This window comes from Pleurodeles waltl, chromosome 1_2, assembly GCF_031143425.1.
Source record: "Pleurodeles waltl isolate 20211129_DDA chromosome 1_2, aPleWal1.hap1.20221129, whole genome shotgun sequence".
Taxonomy (NCBI): Eukaryota; Metazoa; Chordata; class Amphibia; order Caudata; family Salamandridae; genus Pleurodeles; species Pleurodeles waltl.
In genome coordinates, this window is record NC_090437.1 from 981612277 (window position 1) to 981625345 (window position 13069).

The 13069-nt window shown below is 47.6% G+C and overlaps 1 protein-coding gene across 12 annotated transcripts in view; it reads left to right on the plus strand.

Annotated features, from left to right (window-relative positions):
• The window catches only part of FRYL (FRY like transcription coactivator), a 1894812-nt gene that overhangs the window by 659774 nt on the left and 1221969 nt on the right, over nt 1-13069 (plus strand). For 11 of the 12 annotated variants that reach the window (XM_069201557.1, XM_069201569.1, XM_069201550.1 and 8 more), the window contains one exon: nt 7994-8189. In XM_069201557.1, coding sequence (XP_069057658.1) covers nt 7994-8189 — 196 coding nt within the window. The remainder of the gene's footprint in view (nt 1-7993; nt 8190-13069) is intronic. The other variant, XM_069201525.1, reaches the window with a different exon arrangement.

The following is a 13069-nucleotide window of genomic DNA, read 5'->3' on the forward strand; positions in this document are numbered from 1 at the left end:
CCGCCTCCCCGGGAGCCTGTAGCAGTTCGGAAGGTACCTTCAACTATTTGTATATATATTATTTTAACCTTAAATAGGTACATACTTAGTCACTCCATTGCATGGCCACTATTACTACAATACAACTCCTACCTCACCCTCTGCGGGGAAAAACAATCGAAGATGGAGTCGACGCCCATGCGCAATGGAGACAAAAGGAGGAGTCACTCGGTCCCGTGACTCGAAAGACTTCTTCGAAGAAAAACAACTTGTAACACTCCGACCCAACACCAGATGGCGAGCTATGCAAAACATGCGAATCTACAGCGACTGATGCCACGAACAGATGTACACTGGGTAAGTGACATTTTCATTCCGGCACATTTATGTGCTCGACTGTCTCCTCCTGTGCTTGACATCCTGATTTTCAGACTTCTAGTGGCGCACCCTATTCTGTTTGCGATGCATTTGCAGTGATGTCAAGGTGGAGTTTGTTTAAAGTCTCTGCCTCTCAGCAGGTCCTTTTTTCCAACTTGTTTGAGACAGCCGCTAGGTTGTCCTAGTCCATTGTCGATTAGGACTATTGGTTTATTAGCCACTTTTGAAGGAGTCTTGTGTAACCTGGAAAAGGGTATTAGTGTGATGTAAGATGTTGTCATTCATAAATTAGAAACTCAGTGTTTAAATGATGCCCTCCTTTATTTGTTCTCCCAAGACTAATCAGTTTGTCGCCTGTGCTGCCCAGGCAGGTGCAGAGCCTCTATGTGCACCTATGCACAATCAGCTTAAGTGCTGACAGTGGATAACCCACCTGCCAGCACCCAGGCAGTCTTTACTGCCAACCTGAGGGTTTTTCACTGCAATTGTTCAATAGTTTTGTAACCAAACTTTTGTAGTGAACTTTTCTTTATTTTTTGTAAATGCTTGGGTTCACTCATTATGAAGTGCCCACGTTAGACCAACCTGCACAACCCAAGTGTGTTTGAACTAAAAATTCAAAACAATAAACTTGTGACAATGTCAAACTAACCTAAGAGATCGCATGTTTTACAGGTGACGAAAGTGATTGCTTGTATCTGTTTTGAAAGGTGCAGTGACTTCAATTGTATTGCAACAGTTGATTTCAAAATCCAGCTGCGGTGCCCTTTAAATAGTAACTCACCATGGTGATCTGTACTTCATCAAATCACAATGGTCCGAGCCATGCGCCTAGAATATCTCATGCAACTGTCATGACTCCGTAATTAAGAAACATTTTCTGAATGACTTACACAGCCGTGTCCCAATAGTGAAATCATGCAGACAAATGGAATCACTTACGGTGCAACATGTAAGTAATGGTGCTGCATCGTCAATATCTGAAGACAGCATTTGTCCGACACCACTGATAATTTCAATGTGCTCCTGCTCACAGAAATATTCATGCAAACCCAGAAGTGAAATACAGAAAGTCATGGGGCATCCAGTCAACTAGCCAGTCAACAACGGGTGTCAACTTACAGAAACCCAATATAAACTGTATGACTGCAAACTAAATGCAGACTACTCTGATGATAGCAATAACAATGCAAATAAGTGCAACCTCTGTAACGTGACCAGCATTTTATAAAAAATGAAAACAAAAATTGTGAAATAAAATAAATCAAATGAAATCAGCTATATAATTGTGACAGTGGGTGCATACATGCTTGTGTCCTTGTTTTACTGAATACCTAAGTATCTAGAAAACCACACTAGTATTGTCGGTCTCCCTTAGATCTCCTTTTGGTTCTAAACAATATCCCAATCTAAAATTAAATTCCCAATCTCAAACAAATGTACAACATGTGCGGTAGGATTCTAAATCTTAGGAACTTATCTTCACTACCCCGGTGTGGACATATCAAACAACAGCTCCTAGAGTTTCCCATGTATAGATGTACATCACATAGTCATAGAAACAGATGTATTCCATTGTATCTGTCCTGTTCGGTTGCATTGTATCCCGTCTTTAAATCCAAAAGAAATCCATTTGGGACAGTTTTCTATGGTTATCCCTATCTGCCCTTAGTGCGACAACTTCCAAAATCTGAAATCTTAGTTGAGACATGTCATACGCAGCTTCTAACCAGTGCATTGCTACACTGGATGTTTTAGTTTTGTTGCTCACAAATTTCTCCAGAACCTGTCTGATGCCTTGGGGAAATTCAAAGATAAGGACTCTGCATCTAGATTCTTTCTCTTCCAAAAATGGCGTTACCACCGGTAAGTAACTTGTTCATCCTAAAGCTTTGCCATTTGGGCTTTTCCTCTCGCTGTACCCCAGAAGGACTTTCTCACTTGTCCAGATTACTTCCCTTGTGAAGTAAGAACTTGAGATCCTGTATTTGTCAGATATTGTTGTGTAGCCATTTTAGTTATAGCTCCCTGCACGTTATTTTAGCATACTAGGCCTGCCGCTATGCACTTTAACCTAGATACATTTTATTCAACTTCATTTTATTATTCTTACAATAGCAACTTTTGCGGTCTTGTTTTATTTCTCTCTATCTAGCTGTTTTTGCCCAGGCCAGCACTACGTTCTCAACCAAGACATTCTTGCTCACTGTGTGCTTCTTTCAAGGCTGCTGTAAGATAGGTTGCCGGTGAGCGTGGTACAAGTTTTGTCTCGGACATTCATAGAAAAACACACATCCTTATGTAGGGACATTTTCTCAGAACATCAGCTGTTTTATTATAAAAACACTCACCTGTCCCTTACACGTTAGAGGGAGTTTCCAGCCAGAGAACCACAACTGTATGCTGATTGCTGAACGCTTTGCTACAGCTTCTTATGCAGACTTCAGGCCTTTGCTCAGGTATGGGGGATGATCTCTTCCCAGCCGAACCTGACGGGTAGAATTACAGCTTAACACGCTGTGCTCTATTATAGCCTAGGTAAGAATTAGTCTATTGACTCTAGTGACAAGATAGTAGCGTTATTTCTATGCTTTACTCTTCTTGTCACCATATTAATCTTGTCATGCTGTATCGTCCTGGTTATTGTAGCACATGCTTTGCTATCTAAGATGCAGTTGCTTCATTAAAATCTTATTGAAACATAGACGCCTCTGTTTGTCATTGTGTATGTGAGACTAATGTAACTGGGAGAAACGGATGAGACCTGAGTGACGCCGGCTGCCCATTCATCCCTGCCCTTGGGTAGAGATGAGGCACTGCTAGTTAGCCAGAGCAAAACCAGGATTAGGGCGACAGGTGTCACCTGTAGTGGGTCAGACTCAGTCTCCCACACAGCAGGCGATTCTGCCGCTCAAAATCCAGTAGTCTCATTAGAATGATGTATGAGACAGTATTTTGAATAGTGAATATTATTTTAGTAAACAATACTTGTATGCCAAAGGCGTGGCCAACCGCACCAACATGGCGGGCACGTAATCCTGAGGCTCTGTCGGGGCCTAACGGAATCCTGTCATAATCAACTCCCTCCATGAGCAAATAACGCAGGCCGTGCTGGGGAAGACCGGGGCCTGACGTGGAACGATCGGTTGGTTCTTGGGGGCCAGGAGGTGCCCGCGATCAACTTCGGGAGCATGCCCGGGTGTGGCTGGAGGCCCTGCCCGGACGGGCCCGCGGTGCGTTGGTGCGCCTCGCTGGGCTGCGGAGGTGAGACCCCACCTTGGATGATGGATTGCGCTTCCGGCGGATTGCCGGAACGCCTGGACCTGCTGGGTCGGTCAGGGTGATCCCCTTGGCCCCTGCTGGTTGGTGGGCAGCTGTGGCGGCGGCTGCTTGGAGCAGAGGGCCTCCCGGTTGTTCTTTCCTGCTTGTGACGCGGGCGGATCGGGGCAGGGCTGGAGGCCCAAGGAGGGGTGCCGGTCCCAGGGCGACGTACTGGGAGTGGCTCGGAGGCCTCTGGGAGTGGACCCTGGGGCGCATGGCGGTTCGGCCCGGAGGAGGCTGCGCTGCGGTGGAGAGCGGTGCTGCCATGCCGCAGAGGACGGTGAAGTTTGGACTGGGGCCCCCAGTGCGTGCCCGACTTGTTGGGGGCCCACAGAGCTGTTGCTGAGGCAGCGGGCGGCTGCACTGTTGGTGGATTGAAGTGGGGCCCATGGAGGCACAACCAGACGGAGGTCATGGCCCGCCCTGGGGGAGCGCTCTGGCTGGTGGTAGGCGGAGGGACCCTGCCGGAGAAGACTGAGTGGGCTGTTGGAGCAGGGATGAGGCCGCGGCGCTGATGGAGAATTGGATGTGGCCCCTTCTCCCCCTCATGGTCAGTGGACCATCGCCTTAGAGGAAGCCGGGAGCGAAGACGGTGGGCAGTGACTCGGGTGGCTTTCTGCGGCCTGTCCTGGGCTGCTGCAGTGAGTTGGAGCGTGCCTCCCGGCGGGAGACGGAGATCACAAAGCTATCGGCACGGCAGCGGCCTGCAAATTCGAGCGCACAGAGGTACAACCCGGACTTAACTGGAGCCCCTCTTGGACGGCGCAGTACAGGGGTGCCTGGTTCCGGCTGGATGCCGCCCCGGGGGGTACCTCTTACACTGTCTGGGACACACAAACTTGGAGAGAGCTTCTCGTGGATGGACATAGCAGGTACCTCTGACTTATTTGTGGCCACATGACTTTGTCCAGGGGAAGGCCCATTGTTGTGGAGCACCCCACCATACAGCATCACAGCCGCTAGAGTCTTCTGTGGACAAAAACTCAGAAACAGCACCCGACCACTTGAGACGCCCAAGCCACTGTCATGGCTCTCCTGGGGGCACCCACGCCACATCAGTGTGGATGAATAGTGTTGGGCTGTAACCAGACTGAGAACACCGGTTGGATCATCCTTAATTAGAGCCCTCACAGAGGAACGTGGCGACGAAGCCTGGGGGAACGACCGGCGGTGAATCTGCAGGCTACGTGACAGGGCGCTGAGTGGCCCTTTACCCGTTTGACAACTAGAGCACAATCTATATGTCCCGGATGACTACCAGGTGCAAGACCAGAAACAAAACCTTGCACCGTAAAACCACGAGAGACAACGAAAAAGAGAGGATGGAAGACCCCACACAATCTGCGGTACAGGCTACCCTTGATAAGATTCTGGGTGCAATAGAAGACACAAACAACTCTGAGACATGACATTAACCAGGTGGTGGTCGAATTGGGACTACTGAGAGCCGACCACCACAATTTGGTGTACAGAGTGAAAGAAACAGAAATAGTACTGATGGAATTTACACCGAAACATGATAATCTCGCTGCCACGTTCCTCCACCTGACTGACCGGGTGCAGCGTCTAGAGCGAAGGGTGGAGGACGCAGAAGGGAGAAACCGCAGAAACAATATATGGGTCATGGATCTTCCGGAGGGCATTGAAAGACCATATATGGTGGTGTTCCTTGAGGAATGGCTGCGCACGGTCGTGCCCCCGGAGCTCCTCTCACCCTTCTTCTCCCTGGAAAGGGCACACAGAGTCCCTTTGCGCCCGTTGGCACTGGGAAGGCCACCGAGGGTGGTGATAGCCAAACTAATGCACTACAGGGATAGAGAGACCCTACTCCAGAGGGCCAGGGAGGCTGGGCCCTTCAAAGTCGAGAATGGTGCAGTGACGCTGTTTCCCGATTTCACTGTGGAAGTACAGATGAAACTGGCTTCATACACGGCAGTGAAGAGGGCACTCCGAGAGGCAGGGATACCATATTCTCTTCTCTTCCCGGCCAAACTAAAAGTGATCTTGGACGGTAAAACCATGTTCTTCCAAACACCAGAGGAGGCATGGGAATGGCTAGAAGCGAGAGGCGTAACGGAGGGACCGCGCAGCTGGGGCGGGTGCGCAGGCCACACGGGCTGAGGGGGTCAGAGGAGACAGCGAAACAGATCCAGATCCCAGGCAAGACCAACCACGGCCCAAAAGGAACTGGCGAAAATTGATGCACTGAACGCAGCAGCTTCTGTGTGTGGGGGTGCTCCATCAGTGGATAACAGTATTGGAGATTCGGATCGAGCATCTGTGTCCTCTGGAGCGGGCTCTGGCGGCTCGAGGGATGCACCCAGAGTGACCCCGCAGACGGCGGACGAGTTGGGCTAAGTAACTGTGTAACCTTATCACAAGGTGAGGAGTGTCATATGGATAAGTCCCGACAGACACGCATCTACCCCCCTACTAGTTTCTCGGCCACGAGACAGGATGGCGAGAACTTTATTCAACTTGTTGTTATTGCTACACTCTTGCAATGTTTTATGGGCAACCTACACTTTGACAGGCGCCCTGGGGTCCGGGCGTTGGGGTTTACATTTGTATTTTCTTGATGGTGACAGAGGCACTGAATGTTCTACACAAACCTAAGCAGCGGGATGGGGGGTGGGGTGGCGAGGCACATGGGGGTACGAAAGGACTCAATTCCACCTTAATTAGTCTAACATGGCTGAATACAACTTTCTGACCTGGAATATCGGGGGAATGGGATCACCCTCTAAAAGGCACAGTGTTATCATATCTGAAGTGGCGGGGGGTGCACATCGCTATGCTACAGGAGACTCACCTTACCACCACCGAAATAGATAAACTGAGGCTTAGATGGAGGGGGACAGATATTTTCCACCAAGTATTCGGCTTACGCTAGGGGAGCACTGGTGTGGGTGAGAGCGGGAGTTCCCTTTGAGGTTAAAGCTGTGGACATAGACCAAGTGGGCAGGTTTGTAGTTGTGGAAGGTAGACTGCATGGAGTTACAATCACCATTAGCAGTATCTATGCACCTAACCAGGACTAGTTACCCTTTATGCTCCGCCTATTGAGCCACCTCACTCGCCAACGAGGGGGGGAGCTACTATTAGCATGGGACTTTAATAGTGTATCAGATACAGAACTCGACCGCTCCACCCCACCACTGGCTGGAACAGCAACGCATAAGATAGCTAAGCACATGGAGGAATGGGTGCGGGGCTGGCGCCTGGTGGATGTATGGCACGCGCAACACCCACAAGACAGGGACTACTCTTATTTTTCAAACCTGCAACAGTTACACACCAGGATTGACAAGGTGATTTGCTCCGCAGCTATAGCACAGAACATGACCCATACTGAGTATTTGGAGCGTACCCTCTCCGATCATAACCCACTACTTTGCACAATGCGAGCAAATAAAGATAGACCCCCTATACCATTATGGAGACAGGGCCCAGCAGCATTAGAGGACCAAGTATACAGGGAGACACTCCATGCCTATCTTACAGACCACATTAACACCAACTCAGGTTCTGCATCGACTAGAGGTGTGGAATGGGAGACGCTAAAGGTTGCAGAGAGAGGTCATTGCATGAGCCAGACTGTTGGGATTATGCGCACGCTTGAGCGTAATTTGCCTTAGAAACAATCATCCACGACGAAGAAAGGAAGAGGAATAGAACTGCCTCAGAATGCGATAGACTCAGAGACGAAAGACACATACGCTAAGACTGAAGAACAGTTAAGATGCCGCAATACACACAGATATCTGACCTCAATACAAGCAGAGGTGGGTAGGTCGGGGAAGATGCTGGCATGGCTGGTGAGACCAGGAGGAGAGGGGATGCCTATCGTGAGCGTGCATGATGTGAAGGTTTGAGTACATAAACACACACCCAGTGAGGTTAATGGAGCCTTTAGAGAGTACTACACCTACCTTTATAGGCGACCGGATAGCCTGTAGACCGAACGGTTCCAAGATTACCTACACGCATTACCATTGATTGCTTTGACGGAGCGAGAAGGAGATAGCCTGGGGGGCCTGTGACATTAGAAGAGGTAAAAGATGCCATAGCACAACTAACAGCGGGGAAGACTCCAAAAAAAAACCAATACTTGTATGCCTTCAGTTGGTTTATTTGGCATGAACGTTTAACGCGCTCCATAAGCTGGAGTGTTGGGTCATGATTAAATTCCAAGCACTTGGCAATTTAATCTACTGGTATCCAGAATTCTCGACCTTAAACAAGTCAATTTTGGAAACATTGTGAAATCATTTTCTTTAAACTGTTGTTTAATTAAGTTATTTCTTTCTTCTAGCAGTCCCATCAATGCTAAGAAAGTAACAGCAGTCATAGGCAGTGACTCCTATGTTGGACTTTGGAGAAACTACCTGATACTTTGCTGCAGTGCTGCAACCTCCACCACGTCATTGACATCTGCAGGGTCTGTGCGGTGTTCCCCTCCTGAGACACTTGCGTCAACTCCCGACAGTGGATACAGCATTGATTCAAAGGTAGGTATATTGCAAGCCGAATGTTACTCCTGTCTGTCAGTTTCATTTGTGTTTTAATATAGCATTACCATTTAATTGTCACTGTGATGTACATCTCAAAATGGTGCAGTTGCAGCACTTAACCATGTTTTTCAAATATAAGCACTCACAATAATCATAAATGCTTTATTGGTTAAAAAAATCCTTTAAAAACATATATAAGAACATTTTAGAAATTCAGCCTAATTATAGTTTATGCACAATTCATAATTTCTCAATACCACATAAAGATGTGTAGGTCAATTGCAATTTATAGTCTATGCAACACTTCTTTTCATTGCAATCCATGCATACAATAAAAACCTTGACAGTGCAAAAACATTTAGTCATTTGTCTATTTTGATTATACGCAGAGTTTGAGTAAAATCTATACCCCATAGACTGACAGGAATAATCTGCCATTTTCTTAATAAAACCTAGCCCTTGCGAAAAGGTGACATTGATCAAACAGGGGGTGCGTTTGACTGTGATGATACTGGAGCCTGTCATCAATGTGAAATCAGTTGTTGAAAAGATACCCTGGCAGAATTGAATATGAATATTCTCAGCACAATGAGGAATGATATTGTCTAAATAGTCCTATAAGCAGGAATTATTTTGTTTTAAAAAGTGGTCAATATGACTGTTAGTCCTAACTTGTTTAATACATCTTTCCCTTTCATAATTCCAAAATTTGGTTTTGAACTTAATAGCAGCTCTTGGACTAATATGTTCTGGTGAAAACCACAGGCTCTTTAAGTCTAATTTAAAAGGCCAAAATTTTACACACCATAACGGGGGGAAATGATGGATCTTTCCAAAGTACAAAATTCCTTTAGGTAGATCCTGTAAGGCTCAGCAACTGTCTTAAGAAGCAGAGAAACTGAGGCCCAAGTCTAAAGATCCTGTTGCTTTATTCTCACCCATACCTGTTAGATCATGTCTTCCAGTTAGTGTAAAGCAATTGATAAGGTTATCCAACCCAGCACTTAAACAAGGCAAGGTTTGTCAAATCCACCTTCTCGAGATCCAACCCCTCATGTCTTCAGTAAGTGCATCTCCACACTGAACCCATCAAAGATTTTAGTCTGAACTACCATATCCCACGTGTACAGTGACTCGTTTAAGATTTCTCACCCCACTTTGTCAGATAAACTCTGGGTAAATAATCTATTATGACAGGTTATTGCTGGTAGCTCACATGGAGAGTAAGCAGATAGTCATGCAATTAAGGGCTGGCAGCTGGGGACCTGTGTAGAGGCATAGCTGGACTCAGTAGTGCAGCTGCTGGATGATTCCACTGATGTCTTTCTAAATTATTTCTTCTGTTTTGTTAGGAGCTGATGCAAAACCTGGCCCATTTTTTATTAATAAGCGAGTCAACCTCCTCCATTAATCCATCTGTTTCCTTTAGGGTGCAATTCTGGGCTGCATGCCTACAAACCTTCTTGACAAGTGTGTGCCCTGTGGTTTTCCTTTGACCCATCTGTTTCCTTATGGACAATTGGCAGGTAGTAAATTGCAATACCTAAAATAACAGATAGCTGCTGCAAAACAATGTTTATCTAAATATCCGTTGAAACAAATAATGCACCTGGTATTAAAAGCAAGAGTCGGCCGAGCACGGTCTCTTCAGGGCTAATACTGGAAAAATGGGCCTGCCCTTGGCCTGGATGCGGCCTGCCCGCGTCCCTCAATGGCGGAGTCCTGGCGGTGCAATAGAGTGCTTGCAATGTGGCAGCAACAAGAGAAAGACCCATCTCCCCTGCTCCCACCTTGAGTAGCAAAGTCCCTTGGGAATTGTGGGAATCACTCTCTGTGGGGAAAGTGCCACTTTTGGCATGGTTACACCCCCCACTTTTTGCCTAGTGTTGATACCAACTTTGATTGAAAGTGGGCTGTAACCCTGCTAACCAGGCCCCAGCCCCAGCGTTCTTTCCCTAAACCTGTACCTTTGTTTCCACAATTGGCACAACCCTGGCACTCAGATAAGTCCCTTGTAAAAGGTACCTATGGTACCAAGGGCCCTGTGGGCAAGGAAGGTCTCTGCGTGCTGCAGTATGTATTATGCCACCTTAGGGGACCCCTCACGAAGCGCACACACACACACTGCCTTGCTGCTTGTGTGTGCTGATGAGGAGAAAGTCGACATTGCACCCCTCTCAAAGTGCCATGCCCACAAATCACTTCCTGTGGCATAGGTAGGTCACCCATCTATCAAGCTGTACAGTCCTAAGGCAGGGTGCACTGAGGTCTGGCAGTTTGAGTATATGGTCTGGTAGTTTGTGATTACGAACTTCATAGCTCCAGTATGGCTTCACTGAATACTGCGAAATTTGGTATCAAACTTCTCAGAGCAATAAACCCACACTGATGCCAGTGTGGGATTTATTTAAAAATGCACACAGAAGGCATCTTACAGATGCCCCCTGTAGGTTAGCCAAACTGCTAGTGTAGGACTGACTGGTCTGTTCCAGCCTGCCACTTTCAGACAAGTTTCTGACCACATGGTGTGAGTGCCTTTGTTCACTTAGTGTTCAGAAAGCCCGTCCTGGGTGGAGGTGCTTCACAACCCCCCCCCCCAGAACTGTAACACTTGGCTATGAGCCTCTAAGGCTCAAGCCTCCGGTTACAGGGCCCCAGGGCACTCTAGCTAGTGGAGATTCCCCCATTGCCACCCCTAAGGTGTCCAGAGCTCAGGTGACCCCCTTCCCTGCAGAATCCTCCATCTTGGTTTGGAGGACAGGGACTAGTAGGACGAGTTTGTGCCCTTCTCCCCAAAGTGAGTGGGCACAAGGATGGTGTAGCCACCCTCCGGGACAGTAGCCATTGGCTACTGCCCTCTGACCCCTAAAACGCCCCTAAATCTAGGATTTAAAGGCCTCTCTGAACCCAGCTCACCAGATTCCTGGCGACCTAACAAGGAGGACTGCTAAGCTGAAACCCCCAGCAGAGAAGGAAGACGACAACTGATTTGGCCCCAGCCCTACTGGCCTGTTTCCTGCTTCAAAGAACCTGCAAAAGGTCAGCGGGACCAGCGACCTCTGCTCAACTCCAGAGGACTGTCCTGCACCCAAAAAGACTAAGAACTCCTGAGGACAGCGTCTCGGTCTAAAGAAACTTACAACCAAGGCCTCCACCTCATTCCGGATGCATGAGTCTCGACCCCTGTGCACTCGATGCCCACGGCCTGTGTCCAGGTGGTCCACCTAGCAAGAGAGGGTCCCCAGGCAGTTGCAAGCAAGTGCCCACCCTGGGTTGACCTCTCCACCCCTCCACGACGACACCTTCAGAGGGAATCCCGAGGACCCCCCTTACCGCAAAGCTCCAGACGAAGATATCAGATGCCTAAAGAGACACTGCACCCGCAGCCCTTGGGCCTTGGAGAACCCGGCCCCCGGTGCCTCTACGTTTAGCAGACAGCCCTCCTCCTTGTCTGACTGGTGGTGTGCCCAAGACAACCTCCTGGACCTCGCCTGCAGCCTCTGAATGACACCGGAGGCCTCCTCATAGAGCAGCATTGAAAAACCAATGTCCTGTTTGTACCCAGCACCCAGCTGCACCTGTGCTGCTGAGTGTGTGTGTTTGGTGCCTACTTGTGGCCCCTTCAGTGCTCTTTTAAACTCCCCTGTCTGCCCTCCAAGCCGTGGGGACCTACCTGCAGGCAGGCCTGTTTCCAAGTACCCCCGGTCTCCATTGGAGCCCACGTTAAGGTTGCTCAACTTTGACCTCTGCACCCAACCTGGCCCCGTGTTACTGGGTGGGTGGATGTTTTGTGTTAACTTGAACCCCCAACCAGTGGACTTCCTAAAACCCAGACACTGAAACTCCAAGTGTTGTACTTACCTGTAAAACGATCTAACATTTCTTTTCCCCCCAGGAACTGTTTCTGAAAATTGTACAAAGTGTCCATTTTTAAAACAGATTATTGCCAATAATTCAAAAACTGTATTACTTAGCTATTTAAAAGAAAGTACTGTTGATACCTGTGTGAAATATGAGCGTTTTAAGGTTCTTACCTGCAACTTGAATCTTGTGGTTCCAAAAATAAATTAAGAAAATATATTTTAGCTATATAAAAATCATTGGTCTGGAGTTAAGTCATTGAGTGTGTGCTTCTATTGTCTGTGTGTGTACAACAAATGCTTTGTACTACCCTCTGATAAGCCTGACTGCTCGACCACACTCCCACCAAAGAGAGCATTATTATTGTATACTTTAGCCTCTGTTAAGCTTTGGGGAACCGCTGGACTCTGTGCACGCTATCTCACTTTGATATAGTATATACAGAGTCAGCTTCCTACACTCACTAAGTGGAGGCTTGAAGATAAGGGTGGTGAGGCATACTGGGAAAAATAAAGATCCGTATTTCAAAAACATTTTTGAACAATTGTGGCCAAATACACTACTCTTTTGGTTTATACTAGCTTTCTTATGGGGCACTAAGCAGGTAGTCAGTTCAGACAAATTGTTGTCTGTGGTGCCTAGATTTTGCTAGTTATAGAATGGTCTACTGTGGAGCCCATCCGCTTCGATGCCCAAGTCTTACTTGCAAGTTTTCCGGCCTTCTTCTTACAGAAAGCAGCAGTATGTAATTCTGCTGTAAGGTTCTAATTATGAAAAGATTGTCTAATATTGAAGAACACGACTGTGGGAATCATGCATCTTCTGAGTGGTTGCTAAGTCTTGAGTTTCTCAGTGCAGATCCTCTAATCAGAGGCTCCTTTTCTGATCTTTCTGGAATCAGGACAGCTTCTTTCAGGGGTAATCAATCAAAGTCTGTTCTTGTGCTCCAGATCAGCTTCTTTTCTATCTGTATATCGGACAGAAGGCTGCTTCGAGGTGTCAGAACTTGTCCCTAG